General features: G+C 38.5%; 1 protein-coding gene across 4 annotated transcripts in view; it reads left to right on the top strand.

Annotated features, from left to right (window-relative positions):
- KIAA1328 (KIAA1328 ortholog) overlaps positions 1-27,978 on the top strand; it is a 180,041-nt gene that overhangs the window by 132,190 nt on the left and 19,873 nt on the right. For 2 of the 4 annotated variants that reach the window (XM_071581065.1, XM_071581062.1), the window contains exons 9-10: positions 8,422-8,606; positions 14,660-14,768. In XM_071581065.1, coding sequence (XP_071437166.1) covers positions 8,422-8,606; positions 14,660-14,768 — 294 coding nt within the window. Of the gene's footprint in view, positions 1-8,421; positions 8,607-14,659; positions 14,769-26,984; positions 27,020-27,978 lie in introns of those variants that run through there. The other 2 variants (XM_071581063.1, XM_071581064.1) reach the window with 2 other exon arrangements.

Below are 27,978 nucleotides of genomic sequence, written 5' to 3'. Positions count from 1 at the left end.
GTATTTTCATTTTACTAAGCAATATAATATAGATGAATACTAGTGTAGTGGTAAATCATTAATATACTCTTTAATCATAGGCTGACCATGTCCCACAGATGTGATTTAATCATGGAAAAAAGGCTGATGAAGTGTGAAGGTACATCAGGAGAGGTGTTTCCATCAGACCTGGGACAGCATATGGACACCACTTTAAAGATGGTGTAGTATGACAGTATTTAGGACCTCATGCACGTTTGTAGTTACAGAACTGGCAAAATTCTAATGTGATTGTTTTTATTATTATAAGACAAAAATCAAACCCATGTCAGGTTTGTCTGTGACTGAGAAGTCTGTGTCATTGAAGACTTTTTGGAATAAGAAAAGCATTGCAGTCTCCAGATTCCCTTGTCCCAAAATTTGTAAGACTTTGACACTAACAGATCTATAACCCTAAATCCTGTAGTAACCTGTGCTTAGCATACTTGATTCGGTCATCATGGAATACAGATAGAGGAGATTAGAATAAGAGGACAGAAATTTCATAGAAGAAGGTGAGTCCTGTAAGGGTTGCTCCCATGTTGGTTTCAGTGGTCGTGGCTACTAAAAAGAGAAATCAGATTCCAGGACAGCAGCCTCAGAAGACTAGACAATACAAAAACTCTGTTTATGTGTATTACGGAATTTGATGCATTTATGGAAGGCTTTCCCTGCAACATGTTCCCTGATACTGGGGGAGCTGTCAGTGGCCCAGAAACTCACGTCAGAATCCTTAGCGGTATGTGTATTTGCCCAGGTTAGTGGTTTTTAACTTTGATTGCTATTGATGTGAGAGTTTGAAACTTTGTTTCTTCATTTCCTCACTGAGAAACCAGGAATGATAATTTATCCCACTGGTATCCTGAGTTGGTGTCTCTCAGGTATAACTTTGCCAATGAACAGAAGCAACTGTAGATGTTGTGTCTTTAACTGTTCTGATCCTCCAAAACTGCACATTTTCTGTGCATGTGTATTCTCTTCATAACACCTGCACAGAAGAGTGTAATCTTAAATATATGTTACTCTAATTAGGGATTTCTTCAAAATATCTTATTAGGAGGGCATATTGGAAACCCTGTGAGTATCTGCTTTCCAATTCTTGCTGTGTCCCTCCTCTGCTACGTTGTCACTTATCCTTAGGAAATGATTGCTCCATGATGTGATCCATGATCAGAAAAAGGGTTTTTGCAATTGCTGCTCGTTTACTGTAAGCTCCTGTTATCAACACCTATCAGCCTGTCTGGAAACTTCTGCAGAGGACAGAGTGCTTATGTACTGATAGTGTGAGCAAAGGAAAACATGACATGGTTACCTGTGCACTCAGACCGATCGCAGCCACAGCCTGTTTTGCAGTGCAGCCCATCTACTGTGCAGCCTTTTGTTCTGGGTGAGCCAAGCTGAGAAGAGATTGTTCTTCTTCTTCTATGCCTTTATCACAACCAAATTGCATTCCAATCTGGGGCATGATGGGTATCTTGTGAATGGGACTGGCTCTCAGCCAAACACCAGTGATGCTGGATAAGGCTCTAAGAGAGGCACTCACTGTGCTGCAGAGCATGTGATTCTCCTTCTGAAGGAGAGAGTGACGCAGCTTGATGTACTGAAGAAGTTTGGATTTAGTTCAAAAACTTTGTCCTAAACAGGCCTTTGGATCATTCCGTGTGGTACTTTTGCTGGTGACAGCCAGGCAGGCTTTTCAGATATACAGACACTGTTTTGAAGGATTGTTTTTATACCTATGACTTGACATTTACATGACTTCTTTTTGTGAAGGCTGACAGCAGGGCTTGCTGGAACGACAGCTGCTCTGCTCTGCTCTATGAGAAAGGCCAAACACACAATCACAGCATTTCGTGCTGCTAAAGCTTGGCCAGTCTGTTTCCTGTGGCCATTTCTCTATGACTGTCTGGAAACCTTTATGCTGGAATTTTCTTTGAATGCAGAAGAGAAGAGAGAAAAAGTAATCATAGCTCATTTCACTGTTTATTAGAGAAACTCAGATATGTGGGAAAGGTGCTGGTAGGGAGTTGAAACACAGTGAACTTAAAACCAGAGGAAGGACAAGGCTTCAAAGGGAAGGCATGAATATAATTCTAGGTTAAATTTAGCTTAGTGCTTGCTACAAGTGGACCTCTAACTGTGTATATTAAGTGAAACCCTGACTTCATTGAAGATAAAGACAGTATTCTGATTGATTCAATGGGGCCAGGGTTTCACCTATGGCTGGTATGATCTAATAGGTCATTGCTAATTAAGAGCATATGTGGCCTCAGTTCTTTCTGGCGGAATTAAATATCTGAGCGGTAGTCACTGAGGGAATGGTCTCTGAAAGAGTGGTCTGGAGAAGCTGTGCTATGGATTGCTGTACCCTTGTACAACTTGAGTGAGATATGGAAAAGTTTTTAGTTTACTGATATCACTCTAAAGTGAGAGAAAAGTAAACCAAATACAGTAAGTCCAAGAGAGACTGTTCAACTGGGGAAAAAAAAAACCAAAACAACAGAGAAACTTGATGCAGCCATAGACATTACTGGATTTGAGGGCATTGAGCCTGAAGGGTGCTGTAAGAGATTAAATCTCTGCATCACTCTCTGGCAGTACATGATCTGCATAATCACATGTAGATTGTAGGCAATCACTGAATATGTTCTGTGACGAAAAATCTTTTTATTATGGGCAGATTTGATAATATTTATATTTCAGTTCCAGAACTCTGGCTGTTGAAGTGTTTCCCTACCTTTCCCTGCCCTCCTGCCTCCTGCCTAAGAAATATGTGAGAAAAGATATAGACATGGTCCTGAAGGCAGTTGGTGTTCTTTAGCCTGGAGGAGAGAAGGCCTTGGTGAGACCTGATTGTGGCTTTTCAGCACTTAAAGGAATCTTTTAAGAAAGATAGGGACAGACTTTTTAATAGGGCTTATAGCAACAGGATCATACTTCTCAACTAAAAGGAGAGATTTAAATTAGATATGTAGAAATTTTTCTCCAAGAGTGTGGTGAAGCACTGGTACAGGTTGCTCAGAGAGGTGGTACATGCCCCATCTCTGGAAATGTGCAAGGTCACTTCACATGAGTTCTGAGCAACCTGTTGTAGTTGAAGATGTCTCTGTTCATTGCAGGGATGTTTGGACCAGGTGACCTTTAAAAGGTCCCTTTAACCAAAATTGTTCTTTCATTCTGTGATCTCAAAGCTTTAAATGAACACGCTGTCTAGAAATGAAAGCAGCTGTTTCTTATTAACATGCACTGGATCCCAGCAGTGCCATTAACATGCTGATGCATCTAACATAAGCCTCAAAATGCCAGGTTTCATAATTGGCCCATGAAATCTCACTCTAGGCTTGAATATGGTCTTCAAGGTCCATATTAGAATAGGATTGTTTCCTGCTTCCTAAAGGGAGTAAAAAATGTCAAGCCTAGATATTTTTTTCCTAGCACTCTATGTTTCGAGTTGATAGGCTTTAGATTTTAATGAGTGTGTTTTAAAGGTTGTTGATCAGCTGATGTGAGCTGATTGGTTTTGTGGTGAGGAATGAAGGATGATGGTGTTCAGGGATGAGTTATTGTCCTGGATGTCACACTGTGCTTCTCCTCCTCACCTGCACCCCTTACGTTCCTTCCAGCTCTACTCAGCCATCCTGTAGATTTGTACCCCCTACACAAAGCCGTAACGAGTAGAACAATCTCCCTCTTCTTTCCCTTGTGCTGCTCTGCTGGCTCATCCATTCTGACATGTTTCTCCTCAGCTCCACTTGAGAGGACTGAAAACGTTGTTGTTGTTCAGTGGACCACTGCCATTTGTTTTCAGATCCACTCATCCAAAGTCTATTGTGCTTCTTTTCTCTCTGCAAATATTTTTCTGTTTGCCGTGCAGACAACTGGCTTCCCAAAAAGCCCCACTTTGGAATGGGTAGTTTGTGAAAGTGCGGTTTGATAACTTGATGTAAACTGATCTAAATTTGGACCTCTGCTGAAAAGAAGAACCTGTGACACATTGACGCTTTATCCTTTGTCCCAGTGCTTGAAATGCTGCTGCTCTATACTGAGCTGACTCTGGAAGCTGATCTGGCTGAAAACACTCCCAGCCAAAGTGGCAAGGGAGGAAGCAATTTTCAGCCTGTTTGTCAAACTGCATCTGAAATGGCAATTCAGGTTCCAGCTACAAAAACGTATTGCTTGGGTTGTCTACTTATCACCAGTTTTGCATCATTAAGTGTTATGCATTCTTGGCCTGATATAATTGCAGCAGATTGCACACATGAACTGTTAATTATTTTATTTTTAAAACAGAATTTACGGAACAGGAAAATAACATTCCAACATGTTTGCTTTTGGAGCTAACCTACCACGGCAATCTGTTAGTTTGATAATGGTTAAACTCGCAAGCCCTTGCCTCAGCAGAGTGCAGTAGGGTACCATTAAGGCAGCCATCTGTTGAACATACGTACTGGAGGCATGAATTGCCTCACGTTTTGGGTTTCTGAGTGGGTGTAATGTAATCTTGTTCTCTGAATGCCACTGCTCTGCACTGAAAAATGTGTGGAAAGAGCAGAGTTCAGTGAAAGGTGAAGCATCCAAATCTGGGATCAAGACCAGGATCCCATCAGATGACTGCTGGATGTGGAGCAGGGAGGAGACGAAAGCTCGTGGGCACACACATGCTGATAGTAAACGGGACTCTGGTGAGAGCCTGAGCTGCTTAGGTTGCTTAGCAATCCCATAGATCTGCAAAACTCCATTTGCAGACCAAGGCTGCCATTATGTTGGATTGATTCATCAGGACTAGCAACTAAAACAAGTTATATTCTATCAGAGTTTTCTTGCATTAGTTTAAAAATGAGTTTTGTTGGCTCTAAGTGGACATTTATTTTAGTATCCTGAAGATCTGACTTTCCTCTATTAAAGCAGAATAATGTATCTATATGGTGCCCTAACTTGAACAGTACATAAAGATTAGTAAATAAGACCCCATTAAAAATACTTATAATGTAAGTAACATGGGTCCCAATAGCCTTTCTAATGTCCATTAATGCTTATTCTGAGGATCAGAGCTCATTTTACTGAGCCATTTAGTCAAACCGTGTGATTATTTAGAAAGTTAATTCATGCATACTAAAATCTAGCTTAAGTAATGCAGAGGGTAGGAGGTAAAACTCTATGGAGACGATAGTCCTTTTTGTTATTTAATGATCAGCCATAATTAACTTGCAAATTTGAAATAATTAGAACAAATTAAAGGTATTTAACTTTGCCTCCCTAAAGAAAAATTCAAATTGCACCAAATGCAGCTTTAAATTATTCAAGTCTCAGAGGTCTGTGCTGGGTTTTTTTACAATGCCTTTTCTATGATGAGAATACCAATCTGCTTTTTGTCAGAAAGCATCCTATCAAGTAATTGTTCTTTGTGTCTAATAAATGACAGCTATTCTTCTTTGTAAAAGTATTTCAGTCTCTGAAGACTACATCAGCATTTCCATGGCATTTTAATTCAATAAAACAAAAGGTTAATGTTTTTCTACTTTTTAAGGAATGCAAATACTAGCAGTATTCAGTGAGTCCTGAATGACATTAAAAATTTGCCACTCACACTCAGCAGGGATATCGCGATATGAGGCTCAGGCAGAGTGGAAAGAATGTTCAAGGTGTGTTTCCCTTTGTTGGTAGTGTACTTCGATGTTCATAATGACGCAGCAATGCTGAGACTTGCTTCTTCTCTGGCAACAATTCCTGTCTTAGAGTGTAGGTTAGGTAGGTTAATAAGGTCTTTATTTAGACAGTCTTCTCTGTTGTGTAGTTTCAGGGAATAGGATGAACATTCATTGGATATCACAATGCCCTGCAGTCCTTCTAACTATGGTGCATTTGAGTGATGCGATGGATTGTTGGATTTGAAAATAGAGTAGAACCTCTTTTGTCTCTAAATCTCTCTAGATATAAATGATTCCTTTGGACCATATGTTAAGTTTAAATTTCCAGGTTGCAATAGTCACATCATTCATTTTACTAATTATTCCACAGGTGAATGAGTAAATATGTTGTGAAACAGACTTTTTTCCCTTATGTTTTCTTTGTTTAATTGTGGTATCTAGTTAATTACTGAAGAAATTCTGTCTGCATTATCCCTTTCCCTCCTTGGTCTGCACACCTTTCAGATTAAGTGTCATTTTAAGATTTGACACTCTCCTTACTTGAGCAAAGCTTCAGTGTGAGCTGTCTTCTATCAAATACTAAACAAAGAGGCTCTAACTAATTGTTTATTGAGCAACTCTGTATGCAACTACAAATGCAAATAGTCTTGCTTTTGTTATTTACCATAAATTAGCTTCTGTAACTCCTTCTCGGTGTCTGTTGCTGTTTGAATTGCCTCTGCCATTGCATTATTTAAAACAGAACTCAGTATTCCAGAGGTAACTGAATGATGTAAAAGGTGTTGCAGTAATCACCTCCCTTATCTGCAAGCCAAAGGTCACTGTCTTCACATGAGGACTGTAGGTTGTAATTAAATGTGCTTTAAAAACTCAGAAAGCATCCAAATAATGACAACCTCACTGTTTTTAAGTGCTGTTAATCACCCAAGTACAGACAAATGGAATATCAGGTCCTGTATTATCACAGAAATCTGGTCAAGTATTAGACCTTTAAGCCTCTTTAAGCAGTTACTAGCATCTAAAACATCTCTTGCTTTACTTGGGGTTGCAGGTATTAGTAGGTTAATAATTTCATATAATTCAAATAGGATACTAATTTAGTCCACCATAAATTTTAAAAACACTTTGCAGTATTATTAATGGTCACAGTTTGAAGCCCTAAAGTAAACGGAGGTTATTCAGAGAAGTTATGTCCAACACTTCAGCCAGTTATTATAGGTCATAAGCCATTATATACTGTTCTGCATTAATAATACAGGAGTAATACTAATTGTCCAACAGGCTCAGTGGGCCTTATTAAACAATGTCTTATACAGCACAGTGATTTGGAACTTTTAATTTAGCTATCACTTCCTGATTTTCCCTCAGATCTACAGTAATTTCAGTGCAGTAAGCTTTTAGGTAAAAGATTCATATGATTCAGCTCCATAAAGCTGTATCCCAAATAATAAAGACTCAGTGACAGTCTTTGGGTTGCCAATGTAAAATTGATGCTGAAACAGGAAAAGGATTTTTCACAGGACATAGAATCATGTAGATTGGGAAAGACCTATAAGATCATCTATTCGAACCATTAACATTTGTTTAATCTTCTGATAACTTAGGAAAACTATCACTTCCATGGTTGCAAGTAGATCAGTATAATCTTGGGATAAATTATATTATTTCATGTGGATAATCCACATGTTTTTAATTTCCTTTTATAAAGGGGCTTTTTGTGATGGGGACTGATGACGTATACGTATTAGGAATTGTCATCTAAAGCAGCAGTTGTTTCCCAGAGAGCAGAATTTGAAAGGAGTAGGTTGTCTTTACTGAGAGAAGTATGGGTCTCCATAGCCTCTTCTGTGCCCAGAATGTCTTGAGATTGATGTGCCTGCAGAGACTAAAGTCATGCTTGCTCCCTGTCACCAAATTTGCCTCCTGGCTCTATCCATGCAGTGTTTATGACCTTGTGCTGAAGTTCATATTGAACCATAATGGTTTCGGTTAAATTTCTCTTTTCTTACTTAAAGTGCTGCACTTGCTGCACCAGATGCTCTCCCACTGGTTTGCTTATACATTGTCTATCCTTTTCAAAAGTACCTCTGTTCATTCACCTCACCTCTTCGTCTCCTCTCCTCTCTTCCATTTTCTTCTTGAATCAACTTGTCAGCATCTCTGAAGGCACATGTAGATGTGGCATTTAGGGACATGGTTTAGTGGTGGCCTTGGCAATGCTGCTTTACAGTTGAACTTGATGATCTCAAACATCCTTTTCAATGTAAATGATTCTGTCATTATGTGATCTGATTCCTTTTTGCAAACTACAATTCCAGATTTCTCTTCACATAATCTTGTCTGTTTCTGCTTTATTCTAGCAAAGTGAGCGTTTTTTTAAACTACTCTTTCTTCCAACTGTGGTCCATTGTTCTGGAGAAAGTACTTTGCATATCTTCATCCCACTTGTTCTGTCCGAACCACTCGAGAAATCCAGGACCTAAAGCTTTAGAGTATGTGTCTATTGTCATGAAACTCCAGATACTATTGTCCGAGTGCAGCTGGCTGCTGATAATCAAAAATTCCTGATAAAGTGGGTTGGTAACTCTTCAAGCCTTAGGCATCCTTGTTTCAGAAATGATAAATGGATTCAATGAGCGCTTAACCAGCAGCATGATGTTTGTGCTTCTGGACAGTGAGAGTAGGGCAGAGGGCTGGGCACAGTGTTGGTGGGCTGAATGCACCCTGTAATAGTGTGATCCTTCTCTCCTCCCAGTGTCCCGGTGTTGAAACATGAAGATTATTTAGTGAGGACACCTCCAATGAACAAGAACTCCAGGACACCAGGGAGCAGTCGTGGGAGCAGTTCAGGGAAGAAAATGGTTGGTATTGGTGCTAACATGGATGATGGGCAAACCCTTCTGATGCAGACCAAGAGGGAAGGCACCAAGTCCAGGAAAGGTAAGGGGAACCATACAGTGTTGCAAGGCCGAGTTCTGATGGCATTTAGAAGTTACACATAGGTGTGCTCAAGAGTGTATCAGTAAAAAGCACAATTAAAGAGAGAGATTTGCAGGTTATTTAAAGCAACCTAAGAAAAGCTAGCTACATTTAATGCAATAAAACATTTTAAATAACAAATGGGGATCTTGGCTGCTGTTCCTGATGAAAGGGAAAAATAACCCTTTAGTCTCAAAAAGCTACTTCAACAATTTATCATTTCCTTTCCCAAAAAGTGCAGTGGGGTTTGCTCTTCAATGTGATCCTCTTTGCATTCTTTTCCTCCCCCGGTGATGACTTCACCATCACAACCTGCTAATTTGCCACACAGGGATGTCTGTATTGCTGGAATCTATCCTGCTCTTAGCCTAGTACCTTCACTTAAGGAGCACAGAAGCAGTGTTTCCTAGGAAGAGAAAAGGTTGGGAACAAAGGCAGCTTGGCTGTTTGACTGCTGAACCTTGAACATAATCCTTGGTTCAATTATGAACTAGCTTTTTTTTCTTTATTTTAACTCGTCAGCCAGTTTGCTGTATATGTCAGCATAAAAATAAAGAAAATGGCAAAATGAGAAGAAATGTTGTGCAGTTCTCAAAGGAACAAATAACTTGTGTTATTGGTTAAGACCATACCAACATTAAAAAGCAGTCCCTGTGAAGAAACTTTCAAAAGGGTATCATCAGCCTGGACCCAAACAGTGGCTGAGGTTAATCTCTTCCAAGGCACAGCTACAAAAGTTGGAAGCCTGTAAAGGGCTTGTGTCCAAAAAAATCAATTTCTAATTTGAAACAAAATCATTTTTGACTAACAGGGGTTCAGGACCCATTACTTTTGCTGTATAGTCTGCTGACATTTCACACTTTCTGTTGTGCACAATGAATCCTAATAGTCATTTTATAACATTGCTACACCAATCAATTTAAGCAAGAGAAAGCCGTTACAATTCTGCAAAGTTTCAGGGGCAATTTTCACTGATGGTTTTCTTTTATATTTTTTTTTCAGCTATCTTTTTTTTTTCTTCTCTTTTCCTCTTCCTTCTGCCCCCCTCCTTCTCAATGCTGTAGTGATGAAATTGAGATTTTTCCCAGCTGGGTGATGGGTTTTGTTCTTTGGATGGGGTAGTCCCAAAAACATAATTTATTTTCCATAGATTCAGGGGGAAAAAATCCAACGTGGCCTCTTCTTCATTCATTCATTTAATTTTGTAGCACTTAGGAGAATTTACAAGCTAGTCTGGCTATTGCATATAGCAACTGAGCTGCACCTATGCTGATTCAGTGATTGTAGTGGTCAGCATGATCTCTGGAGATGGTGGGTATCCTTTGCTTACACTTACTGCAATTGCTAGCTTTGAAGATGTAGAGCTGTGGCAAAATTTGATTTTCTAAATATTGTCACTTGCTGTGTTACCAGATGAAGTTCAGAGGAATGCTTTCAAGCTGTGGAACAACCTCAGGTCTATTACTGATTTGAATGGTTGTTTATCACAAAGCAAATTACCTAGCACTAATCACTGAAGTTGAAATGTTCTGTATTTTAGTACCTTTTTAACTAGCTTCCTTCTGTTATAGGTCTGGAGTCCTTTAGCGAGCATACACACATAAAGTGTGTATGTAAAGTGTTTTTTCCATCTTTGGGAATCATCACAACCCAATATCAAGATTTTTAATTCTAAAGAGTCTGGATTCTGTCCTTGCTTTTTCTTGATATTCCCATGTGCTGCTGACATGGGATTTCTGCTTCAATGCAGTGTGGGAAAGGGGAATGAAGTAAACAAGTGATATCTTGAGGCATGAAACTTTGTGTTATTTAGCCACATACCTTAAGGTGCCCTTTTAGTCAGAACACAGCAGTGCTGGGTACTATACACAGAAACATGTCCAACTGAAAATTTCTTGACAGTTGTTAAAAGTTGACCTATTGGTACAGAGGTTTATTTTTCTCATGCCTTGATTGGTCTGGATTATTTAAATTATATGTTCTTCAGGATGGTGACTTTATCCAAGCATACCTTAGTGCAGTACAGTGCTGATGTGGGCTGTGGAGCTCACTGTATTATCTTACTATACCACTGGGAATGGTGGCTCTGTCAGGGGAATGGTGCAACTCACACTAATGTCCCTCCAAAGCTACATGGGCACTTGTATCAGGTTTAAAATTGTTAATCTGGAAACCATTCCCATCCTAGAATGATGGAAGACTTTCCTGCCCACAGGACAGCCCACCTACTGTAAGTATAGAGTTTGGAAATCATAATTTCCTAACAAACCCATTTTTCCTTTCTTCCTGAAGATGTTTAGTAATGGGAAGAAGAGCATTGTTAACATGGTTCCATCACCTTGTGAAAGGGAAAGGATCACTTGTATTCTTTTTTCAGGGTGGAAACTTACTGGAACAACATAGGCAATTCAGTTTTCATTCCCTCACTGTTGCTTTTTGTCTCCTATTCTGTTTGCTTCTTAAGTCCAGAGAAGAGCAACAAGGCTGGTGAAGGGACTGGAGCACAAGGCCTATGGGGAGAGGCTGAGGGAGCTGGGGATGTTTAGCCTGGAGAAGAGAAGGCTCAGAGGTGACCTCAGCACTGTCTAGAACTACCTGAAGGGAAGTTCTAGCCAGGTGGGGGTTGGTCTCTTCTCCCAGGCACTCAGCAATAGGACAAGGGGGCACGGGCTCAAGCTCTGCCAGGGGAAATTTAAGTTGGATATGAGAAAACAATTCTTTGCAGAGAGAGTGCTCAGGCATTGGAATGGGCTGGCCAGAGAGGGGGTGGATTCCCCATCCCTGGAGGTTTTTAAACTGAGATTGGACATGGCACTGAGTACCATGATCTGGTAAAGGGACTGGAGTTGGACCAAGGGTTGGACTCGATGATCTTGGAGGTCTTTTCCAACCCAATGGATTCTATGATTCTAATTTTTATTCCTGTGCTTTAGCAGGTGTTTGTGCATTGTAGTCAAACTTTTTAAGTTTTACCAGAAAATCTTTATGCAGTTGAAGCAATCCTGAAGTCTTAGATCCTTTCAGCAGTAAATTGTTTTTATTGGTGTCACCACCAACTATGTCAATGTGTACTAAAATTTAACTACTTGCCTGGTTAAAAAGCACTGATGTACAGAAAAGTGTGTTTTTCTTCCTTTCTGCTCTGGAAAAGTTTTCTTTGGGGCTGAGAAACTTAAGCTAGATTCTGCCCATTGCACTCTGCAGTACTGGACACTTCTCTACATTTCTGTTTAAAGCACTCCTCTCTAGTCCCTTCCTGAAATACCTCTGCATTGAAACCAGAGAAAGAACTATTTTTCTCTTTGTGTCTTAGTTGGACATAACATCTGCATGATGTTGTGCAGCATGCATAGCTTTCCTTTCCGTATGTAAAAGATAAAGCCAGAGAATGAAAATTATTTTATCTCATTTTAGCCTGGTACTTTTCCAGAGGCTGATTTTTCTGTATAGTGTTTATTTTTCAGTAGTTTTTCTAATGTAGCTTCTTAGGGATTCAGGATCTGGCACTTCTTCCCTTGAGGGAAGACTCTTCCCTACAATCCAATAGAGCAATTAGTTAATATTAGAGAAGTGCTTTGAAGATGTGAAGTACTATATAAATGTTAAGTTTTATGAATATTACTATTATTCAAGTCATAAAGATTTCTTTTATGATTATCAACCTAGATTTCCCTTTGCTTACTTTCATCCCATTGCTGCTTGAACCAACCTCAACCATATTTCTTCATTCTTAGTGTTTACACTTACAAAATACAGACTGCTATATTTCCCCACTTTCATAATGTTTTAGTTGTCTGTTTCTCAAGCAGAAATATACAGCTATTTGAGTTTTCTCAAATGTTTCTTTAATCTACTTTAAATCATTCTTGTACCAAGTTAGACAAATTGAAAATAGTATTCTTAACATTACCATTTAGAAGACATCTATAATTGCTTCAGGGGTAGCTTGACTTGCAAGCTTATATCTAGTTTGTTTTTTCTTATTCTTTGCTACTTCAGGTTCTTTCCATTGGTGTCAGATTATCACACCATGTAAGAGCTTTTCCTTTTTCCAAGGGTGAATGTGTCTATTTTTTCCCATGTTTCTTACTCCTTTAGATCATCTGCAATGTCTCCACTCTCATCCTGTCTTCTAACACCTGCAAATCTAATTAATTTGCTGTCATTTGTATCACCCCAGTTCTCTATGACTTTTCATAAATAATTACCAGTCACTTCATAAATTCATTAACTAATTCCCTTTAGCCCTGAAATATATATCCTTCAGACTAAAGACTTTGTATCTTTTTTTTTCCCCTGATAGTTTTTTTCATCAGCTTTACATAGGCAGGTATTATACATCAACAGGATCTTCATTATCTTCTACTTTGCCAATTTTCCTTTCCTTTATTTTTTCTCATATTTTAAAATTACTAGCAGCTTGGACATTTTTGGGATCATTATTGATTTAATCATCTTTGTATATTTGCTTGTTCTTTGGCGTTTCTTTTCCTTCAATCGACTTGCATGCTTTTATCACGATGTATTTTTAAACTTTTTTTTTGTTTAGATATACACTTATTTGGGATTTCTTGCTACCCTTGTTTTATCTCTATACAGCCTAACAGGCTCAGTATATTCCTACATAGTTTCTTTTCTTGTTGTCTGTTTCTAGCCCTGGTAGTATTTTCAGACTTGGGTCTTTGAACAGTTCCCTTGAGGCTGTGCTGGCCACTTTTAAGTCCATATATTTTCTTTTTCTCAGAAATACAGCTAGTTTGCTATGAATGCTGTATATTGACAGTGTGCCAGACTTTCTCATATTAGGAATTGAATATATTCTCCCATGTTCTCCAGGTTTTTATTACTTTAGTATTAGTTTCTTGAAATCCAGCTGCCTCATTCCACTCTCACGTGAAATGATTTTTAAATATCTCCTATTCAGTCATAAAGCCAAAAGTCTAAGCAAAAGACTTCCAGTCTTTACATTCATACCCACTCTTTTCATCATGGATTGGCACACTATCAAGTTACCAGGGACACACAATCAGCATATATTCCCATGATATTTCCAAGAGTTTCTTCACTGGTAATTAACTCTTTGTTAGGCAAGGTTTTTTCCTTGCTTGGTACTGAAGCACAATTATAGCAGAGTGGTAAGAACACGTTTTTTTGTCAGCCTCCCTAAAGTGCACCTTAAAATATATAGTTTTATTAAATTGTATATATTTGTATAAGTCTTAGTGCAGTATTTTAAATAAACTTTATCCCTTGGACATCTGTAAATTTTGTGCTGATGCTGGAATTACAGCCTTGTGTGCTTCATGTTTTGTTATGGATGATAGATCATGTTGGTGTTCACAGTGCTGAGAAATATTTAGTCATGACAGAATTACATAAAGAGCTAAGCACTGGTTTGACTTCAATTTTTGCTGATACTTGCAGTTTTCCCTATCTAACGGTTCAGTTAAATGATGTTGGTTGCACAGAACTAATTAGGCTAGATTAAAAAAGCCCAAACCCACAGGCTTTTGTGTAGTAGATCAGATTAGTTCTAATTTTCGTATTGCCTTTACTTCTATGCTGTTCGTCTAACTAAATCCTATCTATTTGGATGGGAGATGAAGGAATGGACTATCAGATCTATTTTATTGAAAGCAAAGGACTGTTACATTGAAACTTGGGAGAATAACATCTTACAGAGTGTCTTGAGAACTGCATCTGTGAAACAAGCTGACTTCTGTGGACCACTGTAAGAAATGATAACAGTGCAAGTCTGTTAAACTTCTGGCAATAAGGTGGAGGCTGTAGTGTGTGTCTTATGCTGCAGATTTGATTCTGTGTGGTCCTGAAATGGATGCTTGTGCAGAGTACTGTCCACTAATGTGTTCTCTGGTTTCCATTTCTCTGTATCTGGCACTTCAAAAAGGTTTCAACTTTTAGTGCCAATGTCCTGTAATAATGCAGCATTATAAAACATCTATCCCAAAATTAATAGCTTCTGGTCTCTGGCTTGTCTTCACTTCATTCCACAGGGACAACTTCAGGACCTAGGAAGGATGCAGCCACATCTCCTGGGTTGATGAGCAGAAGCAAAGCACTTGCAACCACAGTCATATCACCAATCCAGCATGACACTTCACGGTAAGCTGCTGGGTAATCTCTGGTTTAAGATTCTGCAAACACAACCATCAAATTCTCTGAGATGCAGGGAAGTGACTGAATTTCTGTGATGTTTCATGTTTGCACTAGCTAGATGATATAAACTAAAACCTGCCATATCCTTTTGACATTTATAGTAAGCCTTAAGTTGCTTGTTAGAATAAGAAAAGCAGGAATATGCCAAGTTCTAACATTTTAATTTTACTTAGATTTTGAACAGAAAGTATTTTGTGTTTCAAGTCCTGGCACATTAAATACCTTTGTAAATAATCTGAATGGACACTGTTAACCCTGTTAGGTTTTACATCCACGTGAAGATTTTAATCCCTCTATATTTGCCTGCCTCCTCCCCCAGCCCCATATTTTATATAATTGCATTTCTTTTAAAATTTTTTGTATGAGAGTTATTTTATGTTTAATGACAACCAACAAAATCACATTAAGTCAGCAATTCCTGATTATACTATATATCTACACTAAATGCACTGGAAAAGCAGCATTATTGCTTCTGCTCCAGTGAAAAAACTGAAAGCAGCATTGTTGTTACGCTTACGAGTCTGGAAACAACTTGCCTTCTTTAGGCAGGATTACAATTCTAGTGGTAAATGCCTCGAAGAACAGCATACAATCCCTGTTTTTCTTTATCATATCCCACATTTTCTCAGAATAAAATCTTTATTTAAGCAACAGAATAAATACAGATTGAAATGCAAATTTGCAATATCTTACACCACTTGTTAGATAACTGTGCTGTGGCATAACAAGAATGTGCAACTGTTCATAAGAAGAGTTAAATGTTTCTGTGAGGATGAGAGGGCTAGAGTCAGATTTAATCTTCTCTTGGCCCAGTGGACTAGGAAAATGTATGCTTGATATCATCCCTGTATTCTTGGCAGCAGCTGGCAGTTTATTTCTATCTTCTGAGTGAACTTGCAATATATAATAGGTGAAAAACCACTATCAATATTGACAAATTTGTACTTACTTGCTATGGAAACACTTTTTTTTTTCTGCTGATGGGAGAGAAGATAATTCTGAGAGGATTTAAGAACTCAGTTAGATTAGGCTCTGTTTTCCCACAAGTGGCTCTATGTTTAAACTAACATAAAACACAAGATTGCCCAAGCATTTCTCTTAAAAGCAAGGGCTACCTTTGCAAGCCAGTCATAGCAGATAAAGTGTATGTAAAGATAGTGCTTGATACTGTCTAATAGTGCTAAGTTGAGATTCCCTTCGAGCTCTGAAGAGTAGATGTAATTATTCACATCATATGACAACTGCTCAGAAAAAGGAATTTTATTCAAGAGGATTGATGATCTATTCTTTTCCACAGAGGGGAGTAAAATATTTGTTGAAATATGCTGTTAGAAATCATACCAGGTAAAGTGATCAGTAAAAGGAGTCTGATTAGCTGTCATTCTTAAAGGATTATTTTACCAGCTGATGACAAATTTTGAAAAACTCTGTATTTCTGGAACGCTTTATTCCTATTCTTCCTCACTTTCCCTCCATTGGTGCTGCAGCCACAACTGACCATAAGCAGCCGTGTTGTGCTTTCCCTTACTCATGGCCTTCTCTAATTGAAAATGGTAAATGGACAAGTATTTCTGGGGAGACCTAAAGCTGATTCTGTCCTTCATCAAAAAACCTGCTTGGACAGCAGGTCAGTCTCAATTTATCACTGAATGGTTATAAGCTTAGACTGCAGGTTTAACTAACTAAATTAATCAATATTGAGAATTATTGCTGCTTTTGTGCCACTAAAGTTAGGGTTTGTCAGCATGTTCATTATGATCTGTGATTTGGGGGGGTTAACAGCTTAACCACAACAGTTGGCATGGATCTGAAACTTGCAACACAAAGCCCTAGCCTAAGAGCAAATTTATTTATTCAGCAGTACATGTAAACCTAATTAGTTTAGACTATTTAAATTTATAGGACCAGATTCAACTCATGTTTGTGCCAGCTTTAACTAGCACAAACCCTGGCACCCAGCAGCAGCAGCAATGGAAAGCCTGCCAGGGAGAAGGTGTTGGAAAGCGACAGAAGCTCCCTGGCAGTGTGAGGCATCAGGGTGCTAGCACAGCTTCTGGGAAGGGCTGGCTGGATAAGCAGGCATGGCAGGTAGAAGATGTGTTGGCATGATAGCCTATCTTGGCAGGGCTCAACTATAGGTTTCAGTGTGTTACAGCTACCTCCTGCTTGAGGAAGAATTGCTGCAGTCCTACATTCTTCTCTGTCTCGAAATGAATCATGTCTGGAACAAGAAATAAGTGTCCCTAGAAGGTAAATGTGAACCTTGAGAGCCTTAGTGTTAGACCTGTATCCCAACCAGACTTGAAAAATGGTTGTGCACAAGGTGATTTCAGTGATATCTCTGAATGAAGAAAGAAACCCAACCTTTCTTTATCTGGCACCTGGAGATGGGCTAATAGTGAGTTTGTTGGCCCATCATGCTTCTATGTGTGTCTGTCACTGCCTTCTGTAGTACAGCCAAGCACTGAAAGTTTGGCTATCCAGTGTTCTTAAGCCAAATGCCTACACCTGCATGAGGCCCTTGAAATTATGTTCACAGCAGGTCTGGAAAGCTTTTCTACTCCATGTGCTTATTTATCTAGATCAAAGCCAACATACCGGGAAAAAAAAATCACAAGCAAGGTTAGGGCTAGGCAAATTTGGAAGAGTAAGTTTGTTCTTTACCCCTGTTATTCTGATTGTCTCAAACATTCCCTTATCGGTGACCAGGGATATCTTACCTTTCTCATGACTGGTGTTTGCCTAGCAGACAGACTCTGGGTTTTACTTGTCAGCTGGAGGGACACTGGAAAGGGGAAGCAGTAATGAAGCAGTTGTTTCATAAACTAGATCTCACCGTAGCTATGATCAGGTACTGATTTCAGCAAAACAAGTGTTGTGTTGTACACAGAAGCAAGACTGCTTTAAATTAAAGTATTTAGCTATTTTTGAAGAAAAAAAAAGCAGTTACAAAATGTAGATTCTGAAAGGCTGTTTAATTTGATTACAGCTCAGTTGCAATTGTCAGGCTCCCCCCACGCAGAAACAGTCATAGCGTTGAGTTTGGCACAATACATCCTATAACACTGCAGATAATCAAACACTTAAAAAGACACAGGCAAAGGTTGTTCTGCTCGCCATGGAAACAGATAATTCTCCTGTAGCATTTTTCACTTTGGACATCGAAGAAGCGAATTTAAGAACAGTTAGGTAAATTCAGGCATTGAGTGATAGTCTGGGATTTCAGCATTAAGCCTGTGTTTTCTTGTTGCAATTTCAAATCAAAGCTTTAGTGGTTGCTGAATGCATTGTCTTTGAGTGAAGTTTCTTGTAGCCATTAAAATAACTGATTTAGAAGTTCTTGCTATGTGAATGCTATATTTGAGCTGTATTATTATCTGTTGGACTACAGTGGCCTGTTGGATTTTTTATAAAGAGATTGTATTGCATAAATTTTTGTTTAGGGACACTTTAAAATCAAAACTATTTACCCAACTGCCCAACACATCTCAGGTGAATGTGTATTCAGGGACTTTTAAGCAAATTAATATCTGATGTAAAATATAATTTGCAGAGTTGTATACTTAATAATGCACACTGGAATAGTCTAGAGTAGGTCTGTTATGCTGAGTGTTAAGAAATATGACAGTGATGAGATTTAAGGTTTTGCCTTACTTATGTGGTAGTTGCTTTTCAGATCTGTGCATATTGGATGCTTAAATATGGTTATTGACTTAAGATGATCTATGGAGTTCCTTCTACTGTAGACTCCAAGCAAGCACTGACAAAGAAATAGAATTATTTTTTCCCTCTTAGGATCAGAGACAGTTCAAGATTCAAAGGAAGCAGAAAAGTTTCATTCCAGATTTAACTTAGGAACATTTAAAGAGATTGAGTGTGTTTGGAGTGGGGTTGTGAGTTAGTTTCTGAACGTGGTAGGAGACACAAGTTTTGCCTACTCCCTGAGAAAGCCAGCAGTGCAAAACGTCCAATGTAGTTCCATATGCAAGTGATAAAACCAGACATTGGCAAATTAATCTCTCTTATTCACAGTGTAGGTTGTTAATTGTTCTCTCTGCTGGCTGTCGATATAATGTGAAATTTTCATTCCCCATTCAAGATGGAAAAAGTTGTGGCTGAAAATGTTAACATTTGCATTTTTATTTGTTGATTTATTTAAAGGACAGCCTCTCTTACAGCAATCCATCACTCAGTGACACCCCAAATATGAATAATGTATTGTAGACTTGCGGTTACAATGTGTAATAAGTGCCAGAGACAGTAGAAGAATGTTAACTATGTTGCAAATGTAATATTTATCGACTCATAGTTTATTGCTTTCGAGGTTCAATAATACTGACCATAGGACATTAATATCACTTATCTTGATTTTAGTTGGGCACCTCTATATGTAGAAATAACCCATCTATCTCATACTTACAAAATAAATGTGAATTTTACAGCGCTTTGTAAGAAGTGCATTGTAGGTTTCTTGGCTTAATGCTCACAGTTCTCCTTTCCTGCCTTCCCATTTACTTATGTTTGACCCTGATCCCACTCCAGTTGCCTGACCCAGGTGGTGAACATCTCAGCACTCTTGTAGGGCTTTATTTACTGGCTGCATTATGATTTTGTGCCTCAGATAGGATTTGGACCAGATGTCTCTTCCTGTTGAAGATCAGTATGAAAAGAGGCTGTCAGGTAGTTTTCTAGTGCTTCTGTCTGAAAAGACGATGGCTGACATAACTTCTTTTTTTTTTGAAAGATACACAAAGCAAATCTAAATCCTCTCTTTTTAAGCATCACCGATATCACAAATAGAAGTGTTTAATTAGGTCAACATGGTATTTATTTACAGGAAGATTTTTACTCAATTAATAGAAATATGTTAGAGCAACTTGGGAAGACTGGGGTTTAAAATTTGGTGGTTTGGAGAACCAAAATTTTATTGATAATCTGTGTAAGGAAAGGTTTGCAATAACGTTATGCTACAGTAGCAAATCCTTCAGTAGTAATTATTCTTGTCTTCAGTAGTTACTCCAGAGTTCTGCTTTGGAAACTGATACCGCCTGGGCAAACACTGCTCCTTATCTACACTGCTCGGTTACAACCACTAAAGCTTTGAAGTCTCAGGGGTGAAATGCAGATGTGAACCCAGGACTGGGATCTAAACCAAATTTAACAATGGGAGATTTCAAGTTTGTGTTGAAATCAGATTTCACCTGTGAAGCCTGGCTCTTGGGAAGCTTCGAATTGGGTTCAGCCATGAAAATGATAAGCCTTGATTATATTTCGTGCTGTAGACATCAAGTGAATTTTGAAGTGACATTCTGTATTTACATCTGAAGTTATCAAATTGAACACATCATTGGCTTCTTTCCTTACTGTGTGTAACAGGAACACCTTTTTGTGTCAAAGCAGCTGCTTTGCAGTAACAGTTTCAGTGTGTCCATTGCTGACAAAGAAAACCATATTGGAAAATTCTGATTTGCAGTGCAAAAGGATTAATGTTAATTGCCAACTGTTGGCTGTAATTGTCACCCTCATTAAAATGCAGAATTATGTATTTCTTAGTTATAAATAACCCTTCTAATTGTACTTGATGTATGCCAGTTTAATCAAAAAGTACACTTGCAAACAAGCAGATATTTGCATTAATCTAGCACTGGATCTTTAAGTCTTTTTTGATCATCTTTTATTTCAAACTTTGGCTAGTTGAGGAAGATCTGTTACAGCTACATATCCTTTACAAGTTTTTTTTTTCAGCTCTGTGGATCTGACAGGATTTTGTATTAAAATGAGGGGAAATGTCTTCTGGGAATGTTCAGTGCAACAGAAAACGTTGTCAGTTTTGAAGTCAGTTTTGGCAGGGTTTCCATCATTCAGTGGTATGACAATAATTTGATTGTAGTTTGAAAGTAATAATAAGCAAAGGAAAATAGAGTACAAATCATACTATGAGACTGACTTAACTCCTTACATAATTTTCATTGTTATCTTAATTACTTTTTTTACAATTTTGTCTTCATGTGCATTTCTGATTTCTTAAATACCATGTTAAATCTTAAGTGAATGTTGGTTCATTGGATGTGATTTCTGTTTGCATTTGTAATCACAGCAGTGAAAACTTAGCTGCAAAATATTTTCAGGTTACTTCTGTGCTTTGTTGTATTCCTTTGTCAAAAAAATGATCTGACTGTCTGTTTTGCATCCACTTTTACCTTGAGTGTTCTGCACTGTGCTTCTAAATATTTCCTTAGTGTTGCTGTGAAGGCAATTTCTACAGAGCTTGGCAAGTTAAGATCAGTCTTGGTTCCTGTCTTCATGGTCCTCTAAGCAACTATTCTGTTCCTAGGGCTGTGGCCATTTCTCTTCTCCTCTTTCAGAGGCATTTTCTGTTGGGTTTTTTGATGTTTGGTTTTTGTTGGTTTTTTTTTTTTTTTGAGGAGGGAGGAGTTGATGAATAATATATACAGGATAATTGCATCTTACTTTAAGAAGTCTTTATCCCTAAAGATGCTCTGCCATACTTCCACCATGTTGCATATGTGTAGATATACTCCCCTTTTTTCTCTTCACCTATCTGGGCTTTTCAGGCTTGTAAACTCCAGGACAGGATCTCCATGGTTGGTTGGTCCATGTAATAATGATGATTAACTGCAATGATAGTATAGTTAGGGTGGAATTCATCTTGATTATCTTAAGACAACTGAGCTAGTTACCCTCAGCTCCTTTATAGTCAATGAATTATTTTAGAATCAGGTAAATATTCTTTTGGATGATACCTGTCATGCCATGAGCTGTAAAATAAACCTAGAGGAATGTGCACTAATACGTTATCCCTCTTGTAGCTGAATACATGGAACTAAAAATAAGTTATCATTCGTATTTTCATTATGGATTGGAGGCAAATGCAGGGTTAACCTATGCACTGCATGGTCAGTGCTCTGATTAATAATATACTTTTAATGCTTGCATTATGAATCAAAGGGCTTAGATATCAAAGATATAAAGGCCCCCATTCTGGGAGAGAGTGCATATGCATGAACATATAGCATCTTCCTTGGTAGCATGTGAGCTTGTGACGTGATAAAGTGTTTAATAAAAACTGTGGTGATGGAAGTTCAGCTGATTTGGAGAGTACTTTCCAGAAGTGGCATGACCTGGTGCTGCCCTGTGTCTCGAACACAGGTGACTGTGGTATGGCAGTGTTTCTGAGGTCTGAGCAGGGCCTTGCTCCAGTCATGTCTCATCTCTGCCCAACAAACATCCTGTGCATCAGGAGGTGGTCTCAGCAGACACAGCTCTGTCTTCTCAGTTATTTCCAGCCTATTTAAAAAATAAATTCTTGCCTCTCTTGTCACTTAAGAACAATAACAGTACTTTATAGTATGTCATTTGCCCTGTTTCCAGTTTTTAATGTACCTTTTTAATCCTTCATGATATTTTAGTTCCCTGTTTCTATAAAGACATCCAGCTTTTTTTTTGTGCTACCATGAATAGCAGAGTATCGACAGCAAAATGGCTCTTCCTTATTTGTCCTTTCTCTAGGCCACTTATCAATGCATTAAAGAGTTAAGGCTCTAACAGTTTTCTGTGAGGCTCCATTGATGACCTCTCTGGCCACTTTATAGCAGACCAGCTTTAATGTTTTCTCTTAATTTCCTGAGTTTTAACCAGTCAACTATCCATTAATGGATTTTTCTCTTTGCTTATGACAACTTTTAAATCTTTGGTAATATATTTGCTGGAAGGCTTTTGGAACTCTACAAAGACTATGTAAACTGTATTTTCTTTTTGAGATGCAAAATAATCTTACAAATCTTGTAAAGGTCCTCAGTGAATGAAGACTTAATATGAAGTCTCTGCTAGCATGTCAAGTTTGTTGTTCCTTTATTATAATTTCTGTCAATATGCTTGTTCTAAACAATAGACCTCTTCATTTGTAGGTTTCTGCATCTTTCCAGATCACTTAAAAAAATCGTGCATTAGGCCCAGAACTGAAGCAGTTTTAGGCAATTAGTTACTCAGTGCAGTTAACAGTTTAGCTATTTCATACCTGAGCTTCTTCAGAAGTCTGAGTGAGTACCAGCTGATCCCAGCAATTTAGTATTGTTCATTCATGTCGATTTGCTCTGTGATTTATTTGCACAGCACTTTGACTTCAAAAGGTCTTCTACCATGTCTTCTGTTCCTCCAGAAACTTTGTAAGTTTCTGCATGGTGAATATATGTTCAGCACATTGAGCTTTGCAGCTGTGGCCTTATCATCCTTACCTGCTACTTTCGAACTTCATTTCCTCTTAGCTTTAGCAGATACTTAAGACTTCCTATTTTTTATATACTTTAAAGTAGATTTGTTATTAGATCTTATGCTCTCAGCAGGGTAACCTTTAATCTTTGGCTGGAATTTTTTGTTGGCTTTGATTTTGTGGTGTTTTTTTGTTGTGGGTTTGGTTTTTTGTGGTTTTATGTGGTTGGTTTTATTTGTTTTGTTTTTTTCCCTTGTATCTATCAGTTTGTTCTTTCTGTTTGCTTTATTTAGATCTGACTGGACATCAGTTTACTGTTTGACTTAAACTGGTATGACTCCATTTCATCCTTCTGAAAGTGTTTCTCTGTAGGCTGAATCTTCATTTTTGGAGCCCTACTATGACTTATTTTTAACAAGCTTTCTTATATTTTTTTTTCACTTCTGAAATGAAAGGCTGCTGTAGCAGATTTTTCCTCAATAGTATATATTGTGTGTTGGTTGTCACATCTGGACACTGGAATGGACCGCTCCCAGATGTGTGAGCGATTGTGGAATGAACAGAACAACAGACAAGGACTCCTCAGCTTGGAAAAGAGGTGGCTACATTTAGGATATTACTAGAAGTTTATAAAATCAAAAGTGACCTGCAGAAAATGAGTAGGGAACAAATCTTTATTGTCTTGTCTGCTGGAGAAACTGGTGATTTGGTGGCATGTTGAGAGCATGTAACATGGAGATAGAGACCAGAAGCCCATGGAGTTCATATCCTGACCTTTTATCATTATTGTAGTCTTAATTCCACATACTCAAAAATTGTTGTAATTTTCTCTAACTTACACAGCCTTTTAGCTGAAGTCTTCCTTAATATATGGATTATTATAATGATTTTTAAGTAACGATCTATTTTTAAGTAACTATCATCTCTTAAGGTCTTTGTTAGGACATTTCTGTTTGGGAAAACCCCCAAATCTGCATCTCAGTCATACAATGTTACACATATGTCATTAGTTCCATGGGACATAATAACCGAAGATCTGGGCTTTGATTTTTCGTGCGTAGAGGAATGAAAGAACCAAGGTGTCTTCAGGTCATTTGGGGCCATGTATGTTAATATTGTCTGTTCTGTGTTGTTTATGGGGTGGTGCTTAGTTTATGGCCCTCAGGGCAGCGAGGAGGGAGGTTACATTATTTCTTTTAGTCTGAATGTGTTGGGAGGGAAATTGTTTTGAAACATGATGGAAAACTAAACCTTTTACTGAAAATAATACTGTATCTTTGTTTCTTCACTGTAGTAAGTTACCTCTGTCTGTTTAATAGTGGTGCCTCAAGTGGTGTTTTTCACCTTTAGTTCTTCCTACCCATAAGTTTCAAAGTATTTTGCTTTGTTAGATGCTGCTGGAGAACACAGTGAAGATGATCTACTTGAAAATGTCCCTGCTTATTGCAGGGGGTTGGACTGAGTGACCTTTAAAGGTCCCTTCTGACCCAAACTATTCTATGATTCTAAGAAAAAAATTGCTGTTAACAGTTTTGGTTTTTTTCTGTAAAAACAACCAAAGACATTCTAGAGTACTCATATATAATTTATATATTTAATAGCTTTTAAAATATATTCTCAAAGCCTCTAATGCCATTGTACTTTTAACTTTCGTTTTTGCTTCATCTGCGTTGAATCATCTTTTACTACTTAAAACAGAAATTGGGTTTATTGAAACATTTCAGTTCTGATTATTTTTTAATAAAGATGAAGAAGTCTAACCTAATGAAATCACTGGAACGAAATGAGAAAAATTAAAAAAAAATTAATAAGCTGAAGACTTGAAGTTTTTATCAAGTCACATTTGGCTGTATGTTTCTCTCTATGTACTGTCTTGGATCAGTAGGGTGAGACACATGTCTTGTAAGGAATGGCCTTTGCAGTGTTAGACTGACTTTTTCTGTTACTTTTCCAGAAGGGTTACTGGAAATGTGTTACCAGGAGTTCTCACCCGAGTTGACTTCTGTGCCTGTGATCACAAAATTGTGCTTTGAGATGGGCAGTAATACTGAACTCCGATTTTTTTTGCCCCCTGTAGTTCAGACCTACAAGTATATTTTGTAGAATATGTCCTTCAGTCTTCTGGGCATCTGAGACATCATAATGTATAAACAACTTTATGATTTATGAGTTTGCAGACTTTTTTATACTCTTAAAAATAAAAGGCTTCCTACTCATGAGGTTTATATGGTAATTCCCTGTAGCACTGTGTGTTTGTAGTATGAAGGGTGCTGTTGTCTCCAGTCTGTCGTGGCACAGTCTTTTAAGTGTCTGTGTCCCTGTCCCTGATTCTGCCCAGAATTTTTCAAGCTACTTATTCCAATGACCTTGTCCTTGCTGAGGAGCTTATGTTCTTCCAGCACCGCCTTTTCTTTTTACTGTAACAGGTGAAGCAATTCCTAGAAGGACTTTAACAGGGCTCCAGCTGCTGCTCATCCCAGCTTCTGCTTGACTCTGTTAATTGCTCTGTGCATCCCTGTTCTTATCCATATGCTTGGAATTTTGAACCTGTATATCTGCCTCGTTTGTAGGCAACAAACCGACCTCATAAGAGAGTTGTCCTCTCCCTCTCCCTCACTTTTCCTTGCCAAGTTCAAATCTCCTTCAGTCTTTTCCTTATCTCCTAATGGCCTCTCAGCATCTAGATTTCCAGGCATGAAAGAAAAGTGCATTTGCTTAACTCAGCCTGCAGTGACAGCCAGATACGACTGTGATGAGCATCTTAAGGGATGTCTAGATCGCTAGAATGTAGAGGCCTATTGTAATTATCTGTACAATTTTCTTGGTTTCTCTCCTTCTGTTTTGTTATGAACTTTTTAGCAGCAGTCTGTTTCTACCAGTGCACAAACCGTAACATCACATGGCAGTGACTTTACCCAAACCAGAAGATTTTTGTGCCAAGGTTGTAACATTGTATCATTACTTCATTGTATCTGTGTGAAAATTTTAATTTCACGCCCTGTGGACTTCACTGTCTCTGTGCACTTTGATCGTGTTGTTGCATAGAAGGGTAAGTCCCTGGGTCACATTAATTTTGTAATGTGTTTTTTGTGGGTTTTGTTTTTGTTTTTGTTTTTTTTTTAAAGTTCTCTTTCCTTTGAGAGATTTTGCTATAAAGTTAGCTTGGGATTTCTGCCAGGAAAATATTTGCAAGCTTAAATACTAAAACTATTTTTACTAAGTTTTTTGCAGTGGGCCTATGACCATTTTATGAAAAAATTAAAAACACATATGGAGTTTTAGGCTACACTACAATACATTTGTATATTAATAGATGCAAGTGATTTGGTGAAGTATATGGGAAATGGAGGGAAAACCCATGTTTAAATATATTATCAGGTTTCCCATAATCCTGGTTTTACTGAATTGTAAGCCTTTCTTGGTAGAAGTTCTTGCTTTATGTTTGATTGGTTTATGGAGCATCCTGGTTGGTATTGGTATTGTAAGCTTGACTTGTACCTGGCTGTGCTGCAGGGGTAGGTCAGCATTTAGTCCTTGACAATCAGTCCTTGCCCTTTTGTCTGTGTTGATGAATAACAATAACCTGTTAGAGAATCACAGAGTAGCTGAGGTTAGAAGGCACCTCTGGAGGTTATCTGCTCCAAGTCTCTGTTTGGAGCAGTCAAATCTGGCATGTGCCAGTGCTTGCAGTTATTTCCTCCCATGTACAGGACCTGAAGTTTCCTGTTGTTGCATTTTGTGAGATTCCTGTGGGCCCATTTCTCCTGCCTGCTGAGGTCTCTCTCTGTACACTTTCTGACCTCTCTCAGTCTAGGATATATTCTAGTGGAGTGGGAGACTTGATTTCCAGAGCTGTTAAATGCCCTGCCTTTTTTTTTGTAGCATATTAATGACCTGATGTAGTTTCTGACAGAATCATGGACTGTCCACAGGTGCGTGGTTATCCAAAAGTAATCCTGCAGCGGCCGAGATCATCTTTGCTAGTTACTGCTGGGAATGAACAAACTAAAATTCCACTTCCCTGCCCATCTGTTCAGCAGCTGAAAGTAGGTAATTTATCTCAGTGGGACACCTACCACCTGTGTAAAGTTTTTGAAAGAGGTTGTTAGCGTGCGATGACTACAGCCAAGGGACACCAGGCCTGAGCGCCTCGTGCTCCGAGCCTTACTGCTGTTTTTTTCTGTAGGGTGCCTTACAACCTGGTACTTGCACAGTGTCAAACCTGGTCAGAGCCTGTGTTCCTGTGAAGCTTACAATGACTCTGCCTCTCTACCTGCTTTGCCACACAACCTACTCTGGTGCCGGCTGTGTGCAGCCCCTCTTTGACATGCTAAACCAGGCACCACCAACATGCCGTATTTTTTACAGCTACTGTTTTATCTCAGTGGCTTCTCTTGAATTATGTATCCTCATCTTTGATGTATGAAATCTCAGCTGATTTAAAGATTACCCCAGAGAGTTCAGCACACCTGGAAATGAACAGAGTGACAGATAGTCCCAACCTTTCCATATCAGAGTGCCGAGTAGGAAGTTTTACAGCAGTTGGGTACTGGAATACAATTTTTATGAGAGCATTGTTTTTTCACATATGGTCTGCACCCAAGCAGTCAATATGTTGGGATGCCAAGTATTTGATCTCAGTTGCAATGTTTGTTCTCAGGCAAATTGGAGAGAGTGAGTTCAGATAAAGAGCTGGTGCATAGGGAGATTATGGCCTGTTTTATTAGGAGCTGGGCTCCAAAGGTTTCTCTAGATAAGGTACCCAAAATTGTGTGTGCCTGTCACTGGGAGGTGAGTAGAACAAGTGAATGCAAATCTGGCTGAAAAGCACTTGCTATCTGATGTCAAGCTTCTGAGCACAGTATGAAGAAAAAAGAAGCAACTGAGCATAAGCTACATATATAATGTCAGCAAGATATGGAATCA

The sequence above is a fragment of the Pithys albifrons genome, chromosome Z (assembly GCF_047495875.1).
Source record: "Pithys albifrons albifrons isolate INPA30051 chromosome Z, PitAlb_v1, whole genome shotgun sequence".
Classification (NCBI taxonomy): Eukaryota; Metazoa; Chordata; class Aves; order Passeriformes; family Thamnophilidae; genus Pithys; species Pithys albifrons.
This window is presented reverse-complemented; position numbering and strand designations above follow the sequence as displayed.